This window comes from Octopus sinensis, linkage group LG21 (genome assembly GCF_006345805.1).
Source record: "Octopus sinensis linkage group LG21, ASM634580v1, whole genome shotgun sequence".
Taxonomy (NCBI): Eukaryota; Metazoa; Mollusca; class Cephalopoda; order Octopoda; family Octopodidae; genus Octopus; species Octopus sinensis.
The window spans coordinates 7,636,770-7,663,340 of NC_043017.1; the positions used below are offsets into that span (position 1 = coordinate 7,636,770).

General features: G+C 39.0%; 1 protein-coding gene across 3 annotated transcripts in view; it reads left to right on the plus strand.

The window, feature by feature from the left end:
• LOC115222973 (dehydrodolichyl diphosphate synthase complex subunit DHDDS) overlaps positions 1-26,571 on the plus strand; it is a 29,176-nt gene that overhangs the window by 1,805 nt on the left and 800 nt on the right. Inside the window, exons 1-7 of one of the 3 annotated variants that reach the window (XM_029793395.2) lie at positions 8,246-8,393; positions 14,493-14,697; positions 16,485-16,627; positions 17,594-17,710; positions 23,087-23,188; positions 24,391-24,505; positions 25,590-25,697. In XM_029793395.2, coding sequence (XP_029649255.1) covers positions 14,509-14,697; positions 16,485-16,627; positions 17,594-17,710; positions 23,087-23,188; positions 24,391-24,505; positions 25,590-25,697 — 774 coding nt within the window. In that variant the 5' untranslated portion in view covers positions 8,246-8,393; positions 14,493-14,508. Of the gene's footprint in view, positions 1-8,245; positions 8,394-10,470; positions 10,570-14,492; positions 14,698-16,484; positions 16,628-17,593; positions 17,711-23,086; positions 23,189-24,390; positions 24,506-25,589; positions 25,698-26,571 lie in introns of those variants that run through there. The other 2 variants (XM_036512064.1, XM_029793394.2) reach the window with 2 other exon arrangements.

Here is a 26,571-nt window from a genome sequence, read left to right on the forward strand (position 1 = left end):
ATACATATATACACACAAAAATAATGGGTGTTTAATGAGTATATAATATATTTATAATATAGTTAAGTTAATTTTTTGGCTCAAAAAGCAAGGCCATGTAGGGGGACATGGAGTTATGTACAGGGGTCAAGTAAGTTAGGGGTTATGGATCCAACCCACTAAGGGATAATACTTATACAATATACTGTTGGTATAATACCCAAATTCTTAATATACAAGTGTTTTTAATTGCAATGCAATTAACTTACTTATTGTATTAAATGGGTGAAGGTAAAGAAATATTTTACCATTAATTTATAATACAAATAAGAAAATGGAGAAACATGGGTATCATGGAGAACGGAGGCTGGTATGCATGGTTGACTGCTAGTCTTCCATAAAACAACCTTGCCTGGACTTGTGCCTCGGAGGGGAACTTTTTAGGGGCAATTCCATAGACATTCATGCTCGGTTCACGAATCAAAACCACAATCTTACAATCATGAATCCAATGCTTATTTATACTTATATATGCACATACACCTGATAATCATGATGAACATGTAAAGATACATGTATATAGGTGCAGGAGTGGCTGTGTGGTAAGTTGCTTGCTTACCAATCACATGGTTCCGGGTCCAGTTGCACTGCATGACACCTTGGAAAAGTGTCTTCTACTATAGCCTTGGGCCATGGATTTGGTAGATGGAAAATGAAAAGCCCATCATGTGGGTATATGTTTTCCCCCCACCCCACCCCAACATCACTTGACAACCGATGCTGGTGTGTTTACGTCCCCGTAATTAAGCGGTTCGGCAAAAGAGACAATAAAATAAGTACTGGGCTTATTATGTGCCCTATACATAATAATCAAGGGGTTGCAGTCTGGGTAATTAGATGGCCAGATGTTAGGGGTGATGTGGTTGCAGAAATTGTCTGATAGCCATAACTGGGTTCTCCTGCTTGTGTAGCATGGGGCATAGTCCTGTTGACAGACATATGGTCATCCAGCAGCCACCCTCTTCACCCAGGGCAACACTACTGCCTCCAGGCACTTGATGTAGGCCTCCATGTTGAGTTTGAGGCCGTGTGGGAAGATGAATGGAGGCATAACATCACCATTACTAGTGATCACTCCAAACACCATGATGTTGACTGGATGTTTGATTTTTATCACTCTCGGTACATGTTTTGGGGACACAGCAAGCCAATGGTTGTTCTGTGTATTCACCATCTGTTCCTATTGGAGCTTCTGGTGTGAATGCCAAGCAGTACAGCATGTTGTTTCTAAATTTCTGGCAGAGTGAATTGCATCATGGTGCTCTTTTTCTCACAGACTGCCCAACTGACCCTACTATACTGTGTAGTCAGCAAAATCAAAAACAAACGATATGAAATTAACAATATAAAATGGCAACAATTTACCCATTGCACCCATACAAGGAGGTGCTGAAAAGTTCTCAGCTTTGGGTAAAAGAAAATACAGGAAGATCAGGCCTTTCACAATACCCTTAAAGCCAGAAACTTTTCACCACCCACTCATATATGATATATACATGTATATATATATGTGTGTGTGTTTATATATATATATACCTGTGTGTGTGTGTATGTCTATGTGTTTATATATATATATATATGTATGTATGTATATATATATATATATGTGTGTGTGTATATATTTATATATATGTATATATATATATATATAACATACACACACACACGAGGGGCAGCTGAAAAGTTCAAAGGCTGATGAAGATACTCTCATGGAATATGACTAAATGAGGTTTATTTTTCAGCATACTCCCCCCTTGCAGTCAACATACTTCCATTGATGTTGCAGTGCTTGAATCTCATCGGTGAAGAAGCTGTCATTCTGTTGATCAAAAACAACATCAATAGCAAATGTGATTTTCCTTATCACTGTGATACTGGTTCCCAGCCAAGTGGGTTTTTCATGTTGGAGAGTAGATGATAGTCAAATCAGAAGAGTAAGGAGAGTGGTCAGCCATTTCAAAGTCATAGTCATGCACAGCGGCCTTTAAAACCAAGGACTTGTGTATTGGAGCATTGTTCTAATGAAATAAGACCCCTTTTGTCAATTTCTCTGATAGCCTTTTGTAACTGCCTCAGCAAATTGGTATAGTACTCTCCCACGATGGTGTGGCTCTTTTGAAGATAGTCAATAGACACAATGTCTTTTGCATTCCAAAAAACTGAAGCTATCACCTTCCCTGCAGATGAAAGGATGTTGGCTTTCTTTAGAATAGGTGAGGAGGTGGGGTTTCCACTGCATGGATTGCCTTTTTGTCTCTGGCTCAAAGTGATGAAGTCAACACTCATCCTTGGTTAAGAAATGTTCCAGGAAAGCAAATGTGCCTCAATGTCAGATTTTCCTGTGATGTGATCAGCTTTGTGCACTTTTGATCAGGTGTCGGAAGATATGGCACCCATTAACTAATTAATTGTTTGGTTAATTAATCAATCAATCAATCAACATCATCATCATACATCTGTTGTCCATGCTGGCATGGGTTGGAGGGTTTGACCAGAGCTGGGGGATGCACTGGACTTCAGTCTGGTTTGGCATGGTTTCTACTGCTGGATGCCCTTCCTGATGCCAACTGCTTTACAGAGTGTGCAGGTGGACTTTCACACGGCATCACACAGGTGCTTTTATGTGGTACTGCACAGGTGCTTTTACATGACACCACACAGGTGCTTTGACATGGCATCACATGGGTGCCTTTGCGTGGCACTGCACAGGTGCTTTTATGTGACACTGCATGGGCACTTTTATGTGGCACCACCAGCAGGATCAATCTTAACACTTCTGCTGTGGGGTACGGGTCTTCTTATGTACGACCAGGCACCAGGTATCTCAGTCCTAAAGTTCTTTTATTGCCATTCCTGACCTTTCAATGATATGCCCTGAAAACAAAATATTACATAAGGCTGACACATCAATAGTATTTGTCAATGATAATGAAGCTAAATTTAGTGTGGATCAAAGGGCAGTCTATCCAATTATGTTTGACAAGAGGAAGCTAGAATTTGCTTCATTGGTATTCAACATTCTCGGTCAATTTGTTGCTTACCAAAATCCATCAACATAAACGAATACCTATTTAGCTATTGCAGTTGCACTGTTGCAATATTTTGGAATTTTTGTTTTTAATCAACTTATTTTTATATTTTGTAACAAAGTTTTATATTTATTTGATATCATGATTATCACCATTTAACATCCATTTTTTTTCCATACTGGCATGGGTCAGACATGAATGAACAGACAAGTCTGGGGGCTATGCTGAGTTCCAATGTCTACCATGGTTTCTATAACTAAATGCCCTTCCTAATGCCAGCCACTTTACAGTGTGTACTGGGTGCTTTTTTCATGGCATGAGCACTGGTGAGGTCCCCAAGTACCTACATGACAATCCCTTGGCTGAGAGGAATTTAGTATTAGGGGTGTGAAAGTACAATTGAAGGACAGAAGCAGGTGTCTTGATATAGTCTTCTAGATCTATGTAGGATTTTTTTCAGGAAATTTTTACTTGCATTTGAAACTCCTTCCTGGGAATCATACAACACATTCTGCTTTTAATCTCATCTTGCAGTTGGACACAAAGGACGCACCTGATTGCAATATTGCCAAGAATTTGGGAGCTGGATAAGTTCTTAAAACATGGCAACTGATTTTTTGAGATAAATGTGTAATGACACATAACACTGAAGGCCTAGGGCTGGACACTACAGGGTTTATGTGACAATACATCTCGGATAAGAGAAGCAGCGTATGGTCATACTCTGTTGGTGGTCCAAAAGGGAATAGAAGCCAAGGAATTTTGTGTGTATCTTAAATCATCCATGCTTTGGATCAAGTCTTCAAACTGTCTACAAGCAAAAATCAATATTTTTGGAGATCAACTATCTGATCATTTTGCCTAAAATTTGTGACAAATTCAAGGAAAGATTTCCTTCTCACAGAAATGGGACCATGGACCCTGCTCCTATAAGCACAAAGGTTAAAGCAGCAGACTAACTGATATCAAAAGTCTAACCCTGTGACCCGGCGTTGCCGGGTCATAGTGCTAGTGCATGCATATACAGCTGCGTGCGTGCGCACATACATGTGAGTACTGTCCAAATCTCCGACCAATCACATACAGCTAGCTGGCATTCAATTGGCGTATCAAGTTTCAGGCATTTTGATTGGGCTTGGGATAGAAAATTCACAAAAGATTTTGGTGCCCCCATGTATATGTAATTCAAAATATAGACAATAAATTATAAAATAATTTTTTTTGTTTTTCAAAATGAAACAAAACAAACAGTAAGGGGGAAAATAATGTTTATTTTTGCATGCTTCCATTTTATTTATATCTGAAAAGCTTTCTCCTACTTTTTTTAATTGCAAAGTCTTTGATCAGATCCTCAAAATTAATCTTATGTAACACATCTGCTTCTATACTTAGTAAAGAAAAGGCATCCCAAATATTATTTTAGCAAGTTTAACCCTTTTGATATCAACCTGGCTGAAACCACCTCTGGCTCTGTAATACAAATGTCTTGTTTTCAAAAGTTCTGAATTAAAATGTTCCACCAAACCTTAGTCACAATTTATGCTCCTAACACTAGCTTAATAATAACTAAGTTATTTTACTAAATTCTTCGTTATATTTAAAATTAATTGAAAGAAACACAGAGCATCTCAGCAGAAATATGGTAATAAAAGGGTTAATGTGATTTCTTTTGTGCCGTAAACCATCTACCATTTCTGTGGTGCACCCCTTCTATTGATTCCCTAAGCATATGTTTATTTTGCTTAATGGTTAACCCAGTGCTGGATGTAAAGGGTCAGTTTTCTTCACCCCTACCCATGACTGCATCCTTTGTTGAAGTGTTGCATACTCAATCATAATCTTCATTGATTACTAATGGCTGAAACTTGTTGGGAGTCAGAGATGGTGGACCTTTTATTGCAGCAGTGAGTAAAGTGTGTCGAAAAGTGGCGAGCTGGCAGAAACGTTAGCACGCCAGGTGAAATGCGTAGCCGTATTTCGTCTGTCGTTACGTTCTGAGTTCAAATTCCGCCGAGGTCGACTTTGCCTTTCATCCTTTCGGGGTCGATAAATAAAGTACCAGTTTCCCACTGGGGTCGATGGAATCGACTTCATTCCTTTGTCTGTCTTGTTTGTCCCCTCTATGTTTAGCCCCTTGTGGGCAGTAAAGAAATACATATGTGTGACAGTGAAAGACTACCACTTCCATAGCTCTAGGAATAGAGGAGGTGGGTATGAGACCTTTTGGTGCTACTTATTTGGCATCAGTGATTCGATGCTGACTTATTTGACATCAACCATTTTAATATTTCTATCATTCAAAGCTGGTGAGCTGGCAGAATTGTTAGCACGCTGAGCAAAACGCTTAGCTGCTTTCATACTTCTTTACATTTCTGAGATCAAATTCCGCTGAGATCAACTTTGCTTTTCATCCTTTCAGAGTCGACGAAATAAACACCTGTGGAGCACTGAGGTCGCTACAATCAACTTACCCCCACCCCTAAAATTGCTGGCCTTGTGCCTAAATTTGAAATTAAAATATTTTTCCCCTTCTCTGGTAACAAACTGGCAGAATTGTTAACACACCTGGCAAAATGCTTAGCAATATTTTGTACCTCTTTACGTCCTGAGTTCAAATTCCGTCAGGGTAGACTTTGCCTTTAATTCTCTCAGGGATGATAACATAAGTACCAATTGGGCACTGGGGTCAACTGCACTGGCCTTGTGCCAAAATTTGAAACTAATATTGCTCTCATTCTCTCTCTGTTCATATGTTTGAGTATCTATGTTTATATGCATATTTGATATCTATTTCTCTCCCATCCTCTCTCTCTCTCTGTCTATCTATCTCTCCCCCTCTCTATATATATTGCTGTGCACACATGCTTGTGTGTGTGTGTGGGTGAGAGTCTGCTTCCAGTACCAAAACAGGTTGAATGTCCTAACAGTTATGTCCAATCATTTCATTCCTGTTGTATAGGTTGGAGCCTGTTGAGGTGACATATGCTGACATTTGTTTGGAATCATTTTCTTCCTTAATTACCAATAGACGGACATGATAACTCTATTTTCTAATTTATTTATTTCCTCTTGACAGTTACTAAGTCATCATCAAATTCGACGTGTGTGTGTGTGGTATATATGCGTGTATAATATATACTCTTGTTTTATTCTTTTACTTGTTTCAGCGATTTGACTGCCGTCATGCTGGAGCACTGCTTTAAAGGGTTTTAGTCAAAGAAATTAATCCCAGGACTTATTCTTTTGTAAGCCTGGTACTTATTCTATTGATCTCTTTTGCTGAACTGCTAAGCTATGAGGACATAAACACACCAACGTCAGTTGTCAAGCGATCGTAGGGGAAGGGACAAGCATAGACACAAAGACACATACGTATATATGTGTCTGTGTGGTAAGTAGCTTGCTTACCAACCACATGGTTCCGGGTTCATTCCCACTGCGTGGCACCTTGGGCAAGTGTCTTCTACTATAGCCTCGGGTCGACCAAAGCCTTGTGAGTGGATTTGGTAGACGGAAACTGAAAGAAGCCCGTCGTATATATATATGTGTGTTTGTGTGTCTGTGTTTGTCCCCCCAACATTGCTTGACAACCGATGCTGTTGTGTTTACGTCCCCTTAACTTAGCGGTTCAGCAAAAGAGACCGATAGAATAATTACTAGGCTTACAAAGAATAAGTCATGGGGTCGATTTGCTCGACTAAAAAAGGTGGTGCTCCAGCATGGCCACAGTCAAATGACTGAAACAAGTAAAAGAGTATAAATATATTAAAAATGGGGAAAGCCGGTTTACGGGATTACCTTAGGTTTCCCGTCTGTAAAGGGTTTTGCTTTATGATGTATTGTCAGATCCCAAAACCTGTAGGCCCAAGACCTCTTAAAGATATGGAGGAAGTGTTGGGCCAACAGGTTTTGAGATCTGACGATACGCCATAAAGCTAAACCCTTTAAGGACGGGAAACCTAAGGCAATCCCGTAAACCAGCCTTCTCCATTTTTAATATATACTACTCTACATCTTAGAGTGTGCTTCTTTGGGATTTGTTTTTGGCAGACGATACATATACACACACACACACACAACGGGCTTCTTTCAGTTTTCATCTACCAAATCCACTCACAAGGCTTTCGTCAGCACACACACACACTTACTTAGGCTGTTTTAATGTAGAACCTTTATTCATTGCGTTGAGTCTTAAAACTCATCACTGTTCCATTCTATTTCGTGTGTAACCCAGCCCGTACATAAATTATAGATCTTGTGTAGGTAGTTAGAACCAAGAAGCGAAACTGCAACCTCTCTCAATCTTTCAACAGCCTTACTGCGGCTCCTGTTACAAAATCGAATGTTACGAACCGACAATTGAGCCTTTCCATAGTCACTCCTCTCCAGTCTTGCTAGAAACGGCAGCCAAACCTATTTCAAATCATACTCTATCGTCCTCAATAATAGGAAGCACACATTTGATAATGTTGCACTTGGGTACTCTACGTCTAGAAGACAGATGGTCATGGATGGAATGTCTTTGATCTTAGGTCTAATCATTCAGGGCCAACTTGGGGACTAAGCAAAGAACAAGAATGGGGAAATTCGCGATAAAATTACGACTACCCAACCCACTTTTTGTTATCTTTAAGGTCTCCCGAAGTCACCCAATTGAAATGGTTTTAACGCTGTTCATACACCAATCTCTCTGCCTGACAGTCTTTCTGACTTTGCGTGTGTGTTCTCTGCCAGTATAGTTATGTTATACTAAGCGATAATTTGTGTCACCTACCGACAATTTAAAACTGACGTGTGTGTCATTTATATATAGATATATTACTTTATCTTCCATAGAGTCTCAACTCAACTCTTCTGTCTCTCTATCTATCTAAGTTCTCTATTTATCTAGCATCTTTCTCTCTCTCTCTTTCCCCTCTGTCTCTTTCACTCTCTATTCGGTCTGTCTCTTCCACCGGTTGATCCTGTGTTCTATATTTCTTTCTTTCTTGCCCTTACTCTCTTTATCTATCTGCCTGTCTTTCTATCTATCTATCTATCTATTTATCTATCTATCTGCCTGTCTTTCTATCTATCTATCGTCCCGTTTCTTGTACCAATTTAATCTGTCGCTCTATTTTAACCTCCTCTCTCTCTCTCTCTTACTCTCTCTCTTACTCTCTCTCTCTCTCTCTCTATCTCTCTCTCTTCCTTTCAGTCTTTCTCTTCCATTCACTCCCCAAGTCTTTCTTGGAATTCCTCACCAAATCTAACCAACTAATGTGATATCATCACTAAATCGATATCACTTTCTTAAATTCGTTTGTAGTAGCATTTAAAAACAAAGTAAGTAGCGATCATTTACTATCTATCTATCTGTCTATCCATCATTTACTCTCGCATCTATTCTTGTTTCTTTAATTACATCGGGACATTATCGTGGCTCGAACTCCCATTTTCGAGGGTGTTCACCACCGTCGATCCTTTCCAACGTGGATTCTGTTTAATGTGAAGAAGGTTGGCGATATATTAATGCGACGTGTCATACTCGCGCTCGTTTTATCAGAGCCGTTTGTATGATCCTCTTTCGTGTTTGTATTATTATTATTAACACAGAGCGACATGTATTATATAAATAGAGGACGACAAAGTTTCCAGCCGAGCCAAGTGGTCGCTAGACGTGCTAGAAATAACAGCACAACGGCAAAATCTACATCGAATCACATGCTTCTTCCGTCTTTGGAAAATATGGAACGAAGCATCGGATAATGTAGTCTTCGATGCAATATTTGAATAATAATAGTAATAAAACGGGATGACACGACTGGAATGTCTTTGATTATAAACTTGGCTCATCGGGGCTGATTTCCAGCTTAACAACCATAACAATAGAAATCCTCTCGTTCGATCTTCGATCCATTTTGCTTATGTGTCTTTCGGCTACATCATCGTCTCTATACACCTTAGTTTATATACTCCAGCGTGTATACATAAACACACCTTAGTTTGTAATACACTTTAATCTAAATATATATTTTTTATCAAAAATGAAAAATAAATTAAACGCGTAAACGATGTAGCCTTTATGTGGTCGTTCAGCCTGTTAGAAATAGCAGTCAAATCACTCAGATCACAGCCTGTCGCCTCGTACGAAGGAGAGCAGAACATTTTGTAGAATTTATAACCCTTAAAACAATGGTTAGGTCACGGTTAGAATACTTTTGATCAAGGTTGATGGGGGTATGTAGAATAAACTACAGCTACAATATCGTTAATAAAATATCTTTTAATCCGGATACTTTGAACAACAGATCCACTATTAGAAAGTTGGGGAGGAAATGTTTCCTTAAAGAAAGACAATGTTTCCTTAAAATATGTCAACGTGTAAGGTTTAACCTGTACTTGGACCCTTGGTGGGATGCAGTGATCTTATGTTTTTTTTTCTATTGAGGATTTTAATGTGTGTGTGTGCAATATATTATGTAAATGTACGTACCATGTTGCATGTATTTGTTAAAAATTAAGTTCTTTATGGAGTTAACAATGCAACAAAATTTTAAAGTTAAGAAAGTTCCCTGGGTTTGTAAATAAGTGGTAGAGTTGGGGTTGTGTATATATGTAGGTGTATGCATCTGCATTTATGTTCAGTGTGAACGTGTCTCTTTAGTGCTTAGGTGTTTGTGTCTGTCTCTGAGTACATCATTACTAAAAACATGTTTATTATTAGTAGATGCTCACAACAAAGTGTGTGCTTGGATTCGTTTAAAGAATCTCAGCTAAATGTGTGTTGGCAAACAACCAGAATTCGATACATGTGTGTGTGTGTGTGTATAATGGGGGAAGCCGGTTTTTGAGGTTACCTTAGGTTTCCTGTCCATAAAACGTTTGGCCTTACGGCGTATCGTCAGACCCCAAACCTGTTGGCCTAAGACCACTTCAAAATATGCTCTGCATCTTAGAGTGTGCTTCTTATCCGGATTTATGTTTTTCTACAAACGATCGATATATATATATGTATGTATGCATGTATATGTATGTATGTATGTATATGTATGTATGTATGTATATGTATGTTTGTATGCATGTATATGTATGTATGTTTGTATGCATGTATATGTATGTATGTATGTATGCATGTATATGTATATATGTATGTAATGTATGTATGTATGCATGTATATGTATGTATGCATGTATATGTATGTATGTATGCATGTATATGTATGTATGCATGTATATGTATGTATGTATGCATGTATATGTATGTAATGTATGTATGTATGTATGTATGAATATATGCATGTATGTATGTGTGTATGTATATGTATGTATGCATGTATATGTATGTATGTGTGTATAGCGACTTTTGGCCCTTGAGTCACTTTGTAACTTCTACCGGATTAAAAAGCGGTTTCAAATTTTGGCAGAGGGTTAGTAGTTTTGAGTGGAGGGGGAGGTCAGTGACGTCGACCCCAGTTCTTATTGGCAGCTACTTACTTTGCCGATCCCAAAAGGATGAAAGGTAAAGTCAAACCCCTGCGGAATTTGGGCTGACAATGTAAAGACGGACGAAATGCCGCTTGGCAATTTGTCTGATGTGCTATTCTGCCAGCTCGCCTTTTTTCTGCCGATTGAAATTACACACACACACACACACACATACACTATACACACCCGTGCGCAAACTTGTAATTTCTTAAGGGCGATCTTACGGTATATGTTTCGATTATATGTAGTCATCAAAGCCATGTTAGCATCGAAAAACGGACGTATGTGAATGTATATACACACACATACACACACACGTACGCATTATTTACATTTCCGTCATCAGTTTGATCTCTGATGATTATTGTTAAAGTGCATGCTTACAAAATTTATATCAACACTACATTTCGACCAGAACGTTCATAGTCTCGGCTTGGTGGAACCATTATTTCCGAACTTAGTGCAATAGTGCCCTTATCCACTACATGAGTGTTCATAGGCCATTGAACCACGATAGATATCGCTCAACACGCAAAGTCTACTTTATAAACACACTCTATCGTCTGAGAAAGGAAGGACATATGAGACGATTTAGTTCTAGATTTTTTTTAAAGGTGGGATGGACGACATGGTTGGAACTACTTCGTTTATGGATAATTTTAATTTTGAAAGAAAAATTCTTATTTCAAATCCAGTTTAGGACTGTGAATATCCAAGGATGAAACACATGGCGATGATCAGGTGTCAAAATGTAAAGATATCTTTTATTTTGTACTTGTTTCAGTCAGTGGGTTGAGGCCATGCTTGAGCACCACTTTGAGGGGATTTTTGGGTTGAACGAGTCGACTCCAGCACTTGAATTTTTCCAAAACCTGTTATTTATTCTATTGTTCTTTGCACCGGACTGCTAAGTTACGGGGACATAAACACCGGTTGTCGAGCATTGGGAGGAAGACAAACATACATAAATAAATACATATATATACATGCGACGGGCTTCTTTCAGTTTCCGTCAACCAAATCCACTCACAAGCCTTTGGTCAGCCCTAGACTATAGTAGAAGACACTTGCCTATGGTGTCACGCAGTGGGATTGAACCCGGAAGCATGTGGTTGGGAAGCAAGCTTCTTACCACACGACCGTATTGTCAGTGTGCACTGTAAAAGGTGAGGTGAATAACCTGTGAAAAGGTCATCAGCTGGTTATGTAGAGCAAGGGAGATAATTATTATAATGAGTCGACTTTTTTATTCTCTTCATGAATTTTCATTGGAAAAATTTTAACTAAATAAATTGTAATTTTGTTTTGTTTTGTTTTTCATTTGAAAAAGATTTTTAAAAACCCACAAAAATTAAAGCATCAAGGTTTTAATATCTTTCTAAGCGTAGGCACGACTGTGTGATTAAGAATCTCGCTTTGCAACCTCGTAGTTCCAGGTTCAGTCCCTCTGCGCGACACCAAGGGCAAGTGCCTTTTACTATAACCCCCCCCCACCGCTGACCAATGTCTTATGAGTGAACTTAGTTGGATGGAAACTGTGTGGAAGCTTGTTATCTGTAGATATGTGTGCATTTGTCTTTGTGCTTGTCCCCTTACCAATTGACAGCCGCTGTTGGTTTGTTTACGTCCCTATAATCTAACGGTTTAGCAAAAAAGGGCCGATAGAACAGATACCAAACATAAAGAAAAAGTACTGAGGCTAATTTGTCTGACTAAAACTCTTCAAGGTGGTGCCCCAGCATGGCTGCAGTCCAATGACCAAAACGAGTAAATGCCTAAAAAATAATCATGCCATATTTTCTTAGAAACGGCAGATAATGCATTCCTTTCCAGATATAAGGAAGGAATGGAACATAGCTCTGCTCAATTAGGTCTAACTTGTATTTAAACAACAACCATATTCAATCAATGACTCCTCGTAGATCATCATCGTTTAACATCTATTTTCTGTGCTGGCATGGGTCGGATGGCTTGACAAGAACCAGCAAGGCCAGGGGTCACACCTGGTTCTATAGTCTGTTTTGGTTTGGTTTCTACAGCTGGATGCCCTTCCTAATGGCAACCACTTTACAAAGTGTACTGGATGCTTTTTACATGGCACCAGCACCCACACCAATTCTTTTTCATGCGACACCTTGGTTTTAGGATATGTTGCGAGGACTGAACCTCTCCTTACAATCATAATTGTTATGATGTACTTGGTACTGTAATTTCTTATGACATGTCTAACAACTTGCGTTGTGAGCTGTTTGTCTGAATTTTGTGAAGGTTGTTATAAGGTATTTACCTAATCTGTAGTAACATGTTGTATGATGCTTGTCTAACTGTTGTGATGTTTGGGTATGAGATGTTTTACACAGCCATTTGCGCTCTGCCTATTTCGTATTGCTGATTTGATGCCAACAATTTCATATCAGATATTTTAATGTTTCTCTTATACTGTCCTTCCTCCTCCATCCGTCTATCTATCTGTTTATCTATTTATGTGTGTGGACATCGCCAGCCTCGTCTGGCACCTGTGTCGGTGGCACATAAAAAGCACCCACTACACTCACAGAGTGGTTGACGTTAGGAAGGGCATCCAGCTGTAGAAACACTGCCAGATCAGCCTGGCCTGGTGCAGCCTTCGGGCTTCCCAGACCCCAGTTGAACCGTCCAACCCATGCTAGCATGGAAAGCGGACGTTAAACGATGATGATGATGATGATATGAGGACAGGGAAAGTGTTTATGTAAATCATGTTTAATAAATTTTAATCTCTCTCACACACACACACACACACACACACACTATGTGTATATTTCTCTCTATGTGTGTGGTTGCCTCTAGTACCAGAATATACTGGTGCCAAAACAGGCTGCATGTCTAGTTAGTTATGCTAGATTATCAGCACCCAAACAGCAGCCCCTAACCATCTCATTTTGGTGACCTATCTATCTTTCTGTCTATTTCTCTCTGTGTGAAAAGAGGGAAAGTGTTTATATGTGAATCATGCTCAATTAATAAATTGTCATCTCTCTCTCCCATTCTTTCTACCTGTATGTATGTGTGTGTTTTCCTCCAATACCAAAACAGGCTGCATGTCCAGTCGACCATACCAGATGGTCAACACCCAAACAGCTGCACCTAATCATGTCAGTCAGGTGATGATGTATTGCAAAATGCTTGTCTTGCTGCAGGGATATGCTGTGAGATCCTTCTGTAACTACAGTGAAATACTGTGAAGTCCTTGCTTAATTTCAGTGAAGTGTTGTATGATCCTAGTCTAACTACTGAAATTTGTTGTGATGCTTTTATCTAGCTGCTGTGATGCGTTGTGATCTATTTGTCTAACTGCTGTAAAAGTATTGTGAAGTCCTTTATCCAATTATGACAATGTCTTATAGGGTATCTGTCTAACTGCAGTGATGTGTTGTGAGGTTCTTGTCATGTCCTTGTCTAACCATGACTATATGTTGTGTGGTACCTAAACACAGTGATATATTGTGAGGTTTTATTTTACTAACTGCCACAAAGTATTATAAGGATAAAGCATCTTTCTTGACCCCTATGAACTCAGAAGAGCTAATTCGCCAATTTCTGTGGCATATATACATTTATCCCCAGGACGGGATGCCGGTCCATTGCCACATTACTCATTTTTGCCAGCTGAGTGGACTGGAGCAACATGAAATGAAGTGTTTTGCTCAAGAACAAAATGCATCGCCCAGTCCAGGAATTGAAACTGCGATTTTATGATTATGAATCCAACACCTTAACTGCTAGGCCACCTGCCTCTACTGCAAAATATCGTGAAGTCTTTTATCTAACTGTGGGAATGTGTTGTGAGGTATCTGACAAGCTGTTGTGAGGTCTTTGTCAAACTATTGTACTATATTGTGAGGTATTTGTCTTATTACAGTCCATCAGATGTAAAATCCAGACTAAAATGCATTTTTTCTATTTTTTCTCCTCCAGAACCAAATTAAACAAAATGGAATTGTCTTGGATCCCTAAAAAGAAAGAGTTGTCATGGCTACAAGGTATCTGTGCACAAATAATAAAGACTGGTCCCATGCCGAAACATGTGGCCTTCATCATGGATGGTAACCGGCGTTTTGCCAGCAAGACTTCAATAGACCAATCTCAGGGACATATCAAAGGATTTATTGCACTTACTGAGGTAACATTACAAAGATATTAATGTCTGGCTTACTACTACTGCTGCTGCTACTACTACTACTACCACCATCACTACAATTACTCTTCTTCTTCTTTATTATCCTCATTATTATTATTAAGATGGTGAGCTGGCAGAATCATTAGCATGCTGAACAAAATGCTTAGCAGTATTTTGCCCATTGCTACATTCTGAGTTCGAATTCTGCCTAGGTCAACTTTGCCTTTCATCCTTTCGGGGGTTGATAAAATAAGTACCAGTTGAACATTGGGGTTGATGTAATTGACTTATCCCTACCTCCCCCAAGCTTCCCTTGTGGCAAAAATTTGGAATAATTATTAGTATTATCATCACCATCATCATTATTATTAAGGTGGCAAGCTGGCAGAATTGTTGGCACACCAGGCAAAATACTTAGCGGTATTTCGCCCATTGCTATGTTCTGCACACAAATTCCACCAAGGTCAACTTTGCCTTTCATCCTTTCGGGGTCAATAAATTAAGTGAAACACTGGGTGGGGTCGATGTAATTTGACTAGTCCCCTTCCCAAAAATTTCAGGCCTTGTACCTATAATAATAATTATTATTATTATTATGGCTGTGTGGTAAGAAGCTTGCTTCCCAACAACACCGTTCTGAGTTCAGTCCCACTGCATGGCACCTTTTGGGCCAACCAAAACTTTGTGAGTGGATTTGGTAGAGGGAAACTCAAAGAAGCACGTCATATACATATATGTATATATCTATGTGTGGGTGTCTTTGTGTCTGTGTTTGTCCCCTCACCATCACTTAACAACTGATGTTGGTGTGTTTATGTCCTCTTAGCTAAACAGTTCAGCAAAAGAGACCAATAGAATAAGTACTAGGCTTACAAAAGAATAAGTCCTGAGGTTGATTTCTTTGGCTAAAAGTGGTGCTCCAGCATGGCCACAGAAAATGACTGCAACAGGGAAAAAAAGAGTATTATTATTACTATTGAGTGAGAGAGCAGTGTATGCCATCAAAGTGACACTGGGTTAACATATATGAAGCCCAGTATACCCATCATGACTACCTGTCTATAAGGGTACACCAGGCACATGTATCACAACCATATGTGCATGACATGGTGATCTCATATCAAGATAAACCGCATAACCTTGCAGTTGGGACCCAGTTAGAATTTTCTTCAAGTTGAGTAGCTCATCCCACTCAGCACAAATGTCTCAAATGGCTTTGGCAACCTTGGTTCCTTGATTGAAAGCAAAAAGAAGCAGGTGCCGAAAATGCTGATTTTTTTTTTTTTTTTTTTTTTTTTTACCTATTTGGCACTCCATTGTGACATATCTGCAAACAAGTAAATCTTATCCAAATTTCAAAAGCAATTAACAAAAGTTATAGATGAAGAAGAGAACTACAAAACCCATAAAACACTACAATAAAAATATTTTTTTATATTTTTTCAACCGACACTGCAAAGAAATGAAAACTTTTATCTGGCAACCCAATACTACCAATGGGGTTGGTGATGGAGGCTACGTTTCCTATTTACAAGCAACCAAAACATTAACCCTTTAGTGTTTGCATTATTCTGCCAAAATTAATCCTTTTTTATCCACATTGTTTTGAACTAATCATGCATTATCTTGTAGCTATGAGGTAGCTGTTAATTTTTAAAATGATATTGTACGGTTGGTGTGAGAGACCAGATCTGGCCAGTTTGAACATAGAACAGGCAGAATACTTCTGGCCAGATATGGCCGGTTTAAATGCTAAAGGGTTAAATGTCTGGCATTCTTTATTTCTGCAGGTGCTGAACTGGTGCCACAATCTTGGAATCACCGAAGTTACCGTTTATGCCTTCAGCATTGACAACTTCAAACGGTCGAAGGAGGAGGTGGATTGTTTGATGGGTTTAGCACGAGAAAGATTCAAACGTCTTCTGCAAGAGAAGTAAGTCATGTAATTATATTGTTACCTAAAATTTGAGTTTTTTGTAATGGCCTCTGCTCCTCAGAGTTGGTTGAACTCATACCACCTTCACTCAGGCATTCCTTTTCCCATTCTTCTCTCCTCCTCTCTTCACACTTGTGTCCAAGGTCTTCATTCCCCCAACCCAAACCTTAATCCAGTGTTTCTCAACCATTTTTAGTCTGTTGACCCCTTTGGTTCCTATTTTACTCGGTTGGACCTTCCTAACTATTTGATGCTTAAAAAACCTATTATAATTTTAAGATTAAATATCATTACAAATTGTATCATCATCATCATCATCATTTAGCGTCCGTTTTCCATGCTAGCATGGGTTGGACGGTTTAACTGGGGTCTGTGAAGCCGGAAGGCTTCATCAGGCCCAGTCAGATCTGGCAGTGTTTCTACGGCTGGATGCCCTTCTTAACGCCAACCACTCCGTGAGTGTAGTGGATGCTTTTTACGTGCCACCTGCACAGGTGCCAGACAGAGCTGGCAAACGGCCACGAACGGATGGTGTTTTTACGTGCCACCGGCACGGGGGCCAGGCAAGGCTGGCGACAGACATGAATGGATGGTGCTTTTACGTGCTACCAGCACGGGGCCAGGCAAGGCTGGCAAGGGACAAACAATCGGATGGTTCGCTTAACCACAGCTGCAATTTCCACTGATGTTGATCGGCCTCAATTTTGGTTCTGCTTTCTGATATCTGATTTGGTTGGAAGTGTAACCCAAGTCTCCAAGTTCGGTTCCAGGCAGTGACCTGTATAATAATAATAATAACATCGAAAAATACCTTAGGAATGAGAACCCAGGTTCGAAATTTCCCCAAGACACCTGATGAAGGCTGGAGAGTATATCAGCCGAAACATTGTGTTAACAACAAACAAGATGAGGACAAATATCTGTGAAATGTAAATAATGTTTATTAATTTAATTTAATTTCAGAGAGGAATTATTGAAGAATGAAGTGTGTATCCGAGTGTTTGGTAATCTGAGTTTGCTTCCAAAAGATATCCGAGAGAATATTGCTGAAATTGTCACAATTTTCAAAAACAATTCCAGGTAAGCAACATCTCAATCATTACTCAACAATTGATGCCATAATTCTGTCAGTCACTCTGTTATGACAGAGAGAACATTTATTATTCATTTGTGGAAGTTTTCTGTAAAAGTTAGAGCCAACACTGAAAGTTACGATATTTTGCATACAAATACATCTGTGTAAACAATGCGACCAAAGAAAGACAAATAGGTAATGCATGTATATACATATTTCAGGAGTTATTTCTGTTTCTTCAGTATCACATCCAACCCATTAATCATCCACATCCATGAACACATCACTTATAAGCCTTTGATATACCTGGTGGAATATTATAGTTAGATAACGAAATATAGTGTCCCTACCTGCAATTAATATTACTATTCTGTGTTTGTGCAGACAAAGTTATGGTTATGACAATTCTTCTTAACCACAGTTGTGTGGTTAAGAGGTTTTGTCTTGCACCCACATAGTTTCAGGTTCAGTCCCACTGACTAGAACCTTAAATAAGTGTCTTTACAGTTAATGCTTATTTTGTCTCTCTGTTCAGACCTAGAGTACAGGCATGGCTGTTTTATTAAGATGTTTCCTTTGCACCCACATGGTACCTAATCTAACCCCACATAGCCTTAAGTTTATATATATATATATATATATATAAAGTCCAACCCGTGCTAGCATGGAAAACAAACATTAAATGATGATGATGATATACACACACACACATATATAGATACATATATATGACAAGCTTCTTTCAGCATCCGTCCATCAAATCCACTCACAAGGTTTTGGCCAGCCTGAGGCTGCAGCAGAAGGCACCTACCCATGGTGCCACACGGCAGTACTGAACCTGGAACCACGTGGCTGGGAAGCAAGCCTCCTACCACACAGCCATGCCATCCATCGAATCATTCAAGCATCCAACCCATGTTGGTATGGGTTGGATGGTTTGACAGGATCTGACTTGTCAGAGGACAACATTGTGTTCCAGTGTCTGCTTTGACATGGTTTCCGAAGCTGGATTCCCGTTCTAATGTAAACCACTTTACAGATTGTATTGAGTGCTTTTTAAATGGCGCCAGCACTATACAAAGTGAGATTGTTGCATGGCTTGCAAGCTTCAGATCCCCGTCGAATGAGAGGACCAACATTTGAGAGGGAAGCAGCTTTATGCTAGGTCAGTGATTCTCAACCCTTTTTTGCTGCTTATGAACCCCTTTGATTCCTATTTATTCATAGTCATTTGATGCATTAAAAAAAATTAATTACTCCATCAATTCCTAGGGATATCTGAAGAAGGAATTTTTATTCTGAAATATCACAACAGACTAAGGATGATTAAATTATAAAAGTTATTATAGTTCATCGTTTGTATTATAGTGCATTGTTGTGTCATTCAAAACATTTTATTCTTTACAAAAAAATTACTGTATTTTTTAATAATTAAATATTATTGGAAACTGTATAAAAAAAATTAATATATTTTGTGCATTGCAGAAGTATAAACAAATTATTGCACATAAATTTTAATAAAATCTTATATGGATCCCTAAGTGTGCGGTCGATTGACGCACTTAGTGTCGAATTAATGTCCTATTTTTCTTTATTCGCTCATGATTATATATTCTTCTGTTTTGGATTTATATTTTAAAGCAGAATATTTATCTATGCAAGTATGCCGTAACAATAAATTCATACTTCGTAATTTCTAAAACTATCTAACGTATCATTAAAAAACAACACACAGTATTGTGTGAACTGAGTGAAATTTGACTGCTAATTTAACATATAGAAAGACAGCATAGTGGTTCTTTATTTTTCTTCGACACGATCAAATCAGTATCTCATTATCCGACTCATTATTCTTTTCTAAGACAAAAGATTACGATTTGAGAGAGATTTGGCTGTTACTTCTAGCAGGCAGTCGAATGACTACATAGAGACTTCCTTGGTTTTCATTACCGTTGTTGTTGTTGTTCAGACGCTATGGTCTCATCCTGATCCGGCCAACCTATGATCAAAAGTTCCATTCCAGACCAATGTGTCACATTTTCTTTTAGATATATGCACAGACATGGCTATGTGGTTAAGAAGCTTGCTTCCCAACCACATGGTTTCGGGTTCAGCCCCACCGCGCGGCAATTTGGCTAAATGTCTACTACTATAGTCCTGGGTTGGCCAACGCCTTATGATAGAATTTGGTAAACGATACATATAATGTGTGCGCGTTTGTGTTTGTTTCACACACACACACACCGCTTGACGACCGTTGCTGGTTTGTTCACGTCCTCGTAGGTAGGTTAGCAGCATAAAACCGACAGAATCATTGCCAGAATTTACATAAGTACTGGAGTCGATTTGTTCAACTAATACCCTTCAAGATGATGCTGCAGCATGGCCGCAGTGCAATAAGTAAAACGAGTAAAAGATAAAGGATATAGTGTATTCGCCAGGATTACATTTTATTCACTATCTTTTTCTAAAGACGTTAGGATGCGATTTGAGGAAAATTTCGCTGCTATTTCTAGCAGATTGAGCGAATCCGAAGAAGCTGCTTTATTGGTTCAATGTCGTCTGCTGTTGTGCAACCCCAGGTCAGCCCTGAGTCAACAACCCTACGATCAAATGCAATCCAACCATGGTCATGGTGTCTCTGTATAGCTAGGTTGTTCTATGTATTTTTTGTAAGACGGTGAGGCGAATTTAAGCAATTTCATATGATCAAAATAGTTTTAAAACTAATTTAGGACCGCGTGAAGGAGCCTCTTTGTTAATAGAGGAGGAGGAGAAGAAGGTGGTGGTGGTGGTGGTTCACAGTATCATCGTCATCACCGTCGAGGCAAATCTGAGGTTAATTGGCTGCTATTTCATGTCATGAAAAATAGGTTTATAAAGCTTATTTTAAAACTACGTAAAGTGACAACTTTGTTGTTAGTGATGATGGGTGGTGGCGTTGGTTTGTGGCATACAGTACCATCATCATCGTGAAGCAAATTTAAGGTCAATTGGCTGCTATTTCATTTCCTCAGAATAGTTTTTTTCTGGCGATTTCAAGATCGCGTTAAAGTCCTCCTTTGTCGATAGTGATGATGGCCTCCTCGTATCCCCCCCCCCGCCATCACTATCTGGTTTCATATACTACAGATGAGAAGTAATCTGGATCTTTTCGGTTTGAACGGCAGTTTTTTCTAGCGGTGTCATGAAATTGTCACCCATAATTATGACCCTAGTATCGATCTATTGCATTTCAATCTGTTTTAGGGTTAGGGGTGGGGGGAAGGGTATCTTTTTTTTTCTTCACGAATGTAAATAAACCCAATCTGTTTCTTAAACGAGGGACATATTCATACGGCACAGAATTTTTTTTTTTTTACTTCAATAGACGTCAGTGATTGGTTGAAATTGCAGAAAAAAAAAACAAATATCTTACAAACCATAGAATTTTCTCAATAAAGCCAAGAGAAAAAGATGTTTTATAAACACATTCTACCAGTATACGAAGTTTAAAAGTGTTTAGTTACGTGGAAATTATTTTTTTTAAAAACTGCCGTTCAAACCAAAAAGATCCAATAATCTGAAGAATTTGAACGAATGCGCAAAACCGAAAATTTGAAGCGATTTCCTCTGAAAAAAAAAAATTTAAAAAAAACAAAAAGTAAGGTCAAGTTCGCTACAGGGTCATTGGTTTAAGTTAAAGAGACCGAATGGAGGTATTCGGGATCAACTTAGCAAGATCGACAGGCCTAGACTGTATAAAGGTGATAGACTGAGTCGCGCACTTCCTAATGAGAAAAGGGAGAATGAACGTTATCAATACCTGTAACCGCGGACCTCAATTAATACTAATCTGCAACTTATTTATATACTTAGAGTATACGGTGTATATAAAATTACAGTTGCATCTTATTTGCATAATGTTATCGTACAAACGTCCGAAGATAATTCTGCCGTCGTTCTAATTGTCGATTGTCCCACCTAATTGTGATTGGGTGGTAATTTTTTAAACGCCTGTGAGAATAGATTATTCGTAGAGTTCGACAGAAGCGTGGTAGGGAGGGTTGGTGCTTCGTCGTCTCTTGTCGCACTTGCCCCCGATATCTTACCATTCTTGTGGAAGATGAAGGGAGATAAGAGAGGCTGGTCCTGCTTTGTTTGTGTGTAATGAAGGGAAATAAGCGATGGTTGCTTGCCGACTTCTCACCTCTGCTGTTATTCTTACTACTGCTACCCCCACCATTATCACTACTTTTGCTGTTGTTCAGTTCTTTGCATCGGGCCCGATACTAAGGGCAGCATCTCCTAGCATTATTTGCACCACGGATCAGGGAATTTCCCATGTAACAAAATTCGATAAAGTTCATATTATATGATTGAATTATTACATATATATAATAAATAAATTAATTAATTAATGCGCCCTTTCAAAGCCAAGCCAGGCTCATGGGTCCGGTTTCAATGGTATATGTGTTCCCCAGCTGGACGGGACGCCAGTCCATCGCAGCGTTACTCCAAATCAGCCCTGGTTCATCACAAATTTGATTGAAGGTGTTCTAGCCATGACTATCCTATCTACTTTTCTATATGCTCTTTCTTTTTAAAGACGTTAGGAGGTGATTTAATAGAATTCGACTGCTGCTTCTAGCAGATCAACCACTATACAGAGTTCCTTCAATGGTTTGTTATTCATAGGCTCGAGAACAAAGGGTGCAAGTGTACCCACTAAAAGTTTTGTAGGGCATTGAAAACTTTTGGAACAAAGAGGTAGGCGTGGCTGTGTGGTAAAACGCTTGCTTCCCAACCACATGGTTCTAGGTTCAGTCTCACTGCATGGCACATTGGGCGTGTGACTCCTACTATAGCCTTCGGCCAACCACTGCCTTTTGAGTGGATTTGGTAGATGGGAACTGAAAGAAACCCGTCATATATATATTGTAAGCCTAGTACTTTTTTCTGTTGGTTTCTTTTGTCGAACTGCTAGGTTACAGGGGACGTAAACACACCAGCATCAGTTGTCAAGCGATGTTGGGGGAACAAGCACACACACACACACACACACACGTTTCTGCCCACTAAATCCACTCACAAGGCTTTGGTCAGTCTGAGGCTATAGAAGAAGACACTAGCCAAAGGTACCACGCAGTGGGACTGAACCCAGAACCATGTGGTTGGTAAGCAAGCTACTAATTACACACCCGCTCCTGCGCCTATATAAATACACAAAATTGATTCTGCTAGATTATTCCTCTAAATATTACCTCATACACTCGTCTTTGAGAACATTGACCCCTTCCTCTCATCACATGGTCCAAAATAACCACCTAAATTTATTGTTTTAGTACCTTTGAACTATTTGTAAATAATTGTAACTAAGAATCTAACATTGAATTTTGCAGGAACATTTTAAACATCTGTATTGCTTATTCTTCCCAAGAAGAGATAACCTGTGTTTTGAAGGAAGTGACTGAAGCTGTGCAGCTAGGACTGATCAAAACAAGGTAAGGTATATATTATATGGAGCACTCCGTCGGTTACGACGACAAGGGTGCCAGCTGATACGATCGACAGAACAGCTTGCTCGTGAAATTAACGTGCAAGTGGCTGAGCACTCCACAGACACATGTACTCTTAACGTAGTTCCCAGAGAGATTCAGCGTGACACAGAGTGTGACAAGGCTGGCCCTTTGAAATACAGGTACTACTCATTTTTGCCAATTGAGTGGACTGGAGCAATGTGAAATGAAGTGTCTTACTCAAGGACACAACATGTCACCTGGAATTGAACTCATGACCTTATGGTCGTGAGCTGAATGCCCAAACCACTAAGCCATGCACCTTCACTAATACATATATATATATATATTTCTCATCTTTGGGTGTGTGTGCATGCATGTGTGTATCTTGAGTGGGTCATTATGCCAATGATAAACACATGCACTCATTATATTTCACTTATTTACTATCTGTCTGTTGGCAAACTATTTAACCTATTCAGAAATAATCCTTTCTTCTATAGGCAGTGGACCTGAAATTTCAGAAGACGGATGTGCTTGTCAATTACATCTGAACTCGGGACATAGACGCTGACTAAATTCCAGCACACATTTTTTCCAGCATGCTAACAATTCTGCCAGCTCACTGCCTTGAAATAGAACAAGTGTGTGTGTTTATTATTGGCATAATTGCTCTCCTGATATACAAAATAATGTAGTTGTACTGTGCTATTAATGCAGTTGTCAGCAAGTTGGTAGAATTGTTAGCATTCTGGGTGAAATACTTAGTAGTGTTTCATCCTTCCTTATGTTCTGAGTTCAAATTCCGTCGAGGCTAACTTTGCATTTCTTCCTTTTGGGGTCAATAAAATAAGTACCAATCGAACACTGGGGTTGATATAATTGACTTAACTACTCCTGGGTATGAGTAAAAATGCTACACCCCTCTGCCAAGGGTGGCAGAGTAGGCTTATCAAACCAGTATGATTTCAAGCTCAGATTCATGGCTTACACATCAGACTGTGGTTGGTGGAAAAAACATGCTGAGGCCCTCAACCTGCAATGGACTGAACATAGGTAATCCAGTCAAGTCCAATACAGTTGTCATGTTTACTTTTCAAGTTTTTAAAGAATTCCATATAAAACTGTTGTGTTGTTAACTAACGTTTTTTGCATGATTGTTACAAGTATTTCTATCTTTGATGCAGTGATATTGATGAAGAGGTTCTCCAAAACTGCATGTACAGTGGCAGATCTCCCAACCCGGATCTTGTAGTGCGAACATCTGGTGAAGTGAGACTCAGTGGCTTCCTTGCTTGGCAGGTAAGTAACCTCGTTTACCTACAACCAATCCATACACCCACCTAGCTATATATTTTGTGGGATGGGGTTGGCTCTTAAACACATGAAGGATACAATTTGATTGCATGAAAAACTAATTATTCATTGCTCTACATCTGCTGAGGTCATCCAGTTCAATACTGAACAATGATGTTGATGATGATGACAATGATGATGAAAACAACAACAACACACACACATACAATACAATACAGACACTAATACAAAAGACCCCAGCCAAACACCATAACAAAACAAACTGAAGCAATACAATACTGGGAAGTGTTTGTATTCTCCCAACACCAAACAAAAAAAAAAACAATAACACACAATGCTGCACACATTTCAGCAATACAGAAGTGTAGCAGGTGATGCAGTAGAAACAATAATAACTGCTCTGATGCAGTACCAGGCAGTGGCTCTCATGGCTTCTGATCTTAACTGATTGGAAGTGTTATCATGTACATTGTTTTGTCTTGGTATAAAAGATGGGCTACAGCAAATATTCTGCTGAATACCACAGATTTGCTTGTCAGTTGTTTGACCTTAACCAGTTGAGCATGTCCCTTAGTGGCTGACGATATGTGCATCTCTGATCAGGAGCAGAAGTAGTGGGGGAGCATCATAGCCGTGTGTTGAGAGGGATTCTTTAGGGTTTGGATAATTCACCTCTAGAAAAATGGGTGTTTCGTTCAACATTCTTAAACAACTCCTATTCAAGGACCTTTTGAGCAGGATGGGTTACTCAACCTGAAGAAAATTCTAACTGGGCCCTACATGCAAGGTCATGTGTTGTTTATCTTGATATGAGATCACCATGTTGCACACATGTGGTTGCGATGCATGTGCCTGGTGTACCCTTATCAAACGTGTAGTCATGGTGGGTATATTGGGTTTCATATATTTGTACCCCAGTGTAAATAAACACCACCAACTTTAGTATTTATTTCATTGGTTCTGTATTTTATGAAACCCAAAAGGCATGAAAAGCCAAATAAGAATAAAGATGAGGATGATATTTTTTCATTCAGTTTTTTTTTTTTTTTTGTTTTTTTTTATATTTCAGAGCAGTTTCAGCTGTTTATCCTTCTTGAATGTTCTATGGCCAGAATTTTCCATTTGGCATTTATTTCTCTCTATTCTCCAGTATCAACGTAGCCATGATGTAATTCAAGTACGTACACTTACATTTATTAATGTATATTAGAGTAACTGGCTGTTTGATGAAACTGTTTGGTAGAATGCTTGATTGTGTGTGATGGTTTGTTGTGTATCCAAGCTGAAATTGTTGGACAAACAGCTAGGCATAGCCAAGATATCAGGAAATAGTTGTTTGATGAAACTCTTCAATAGAATGCTTGATGGCATGTGATGGTTTGTTGTGTATCCAAATTCAAATTGATGGACAAATAACTAAGCATAACCAACATACTTGTTGTAACAGCTTTATGATTTATAGTATGTTTGGTGAAGACATTTGAAAACATTCATTAAATGATATGGTTGGTTGTTTGATGAAATGCTTATCAGTAACAACGTGCATTGGAGAGTAAATAGCAAAGGGTGTATTTGAAATGTTTGCTGTAAACAGGGTCCGCAAACGGGTTCATGAACTAAATTCAAAATGTCAAATATATGTATGTGTGTGTGTGTATGTGCATATAAAAAGGGGTCTGTGGGATAAATCATTTAAATAAAAGGGGTCCTTGCTAGTGAAAAGGTTGGGAACCACTGTTGTACATGGAAAAATTTATGAAGTATCTTAATGGCTGTGTGGTTACGAAGTTCCCTTCCCAACTCACAGTTTCAAATTCATCCCCACTGTGTGGCTCTCTGGACAAATGTCTTCTATTATTACCACAGGCTGAGTAATGGCTTGTGATTGGATATGGTGGACAGAAACTGTAACAAGCTTATCTTGTGTGTGTTACTGTCTCCTAGCCTTGACGTCATGTGATAGTTGTGAACAAGTGTCAGTGTTATACAACCAGTTTCATTGATTTCCAAAGTGCAGTGAACACATGTCCAGCTATGGGGAAATATTACCT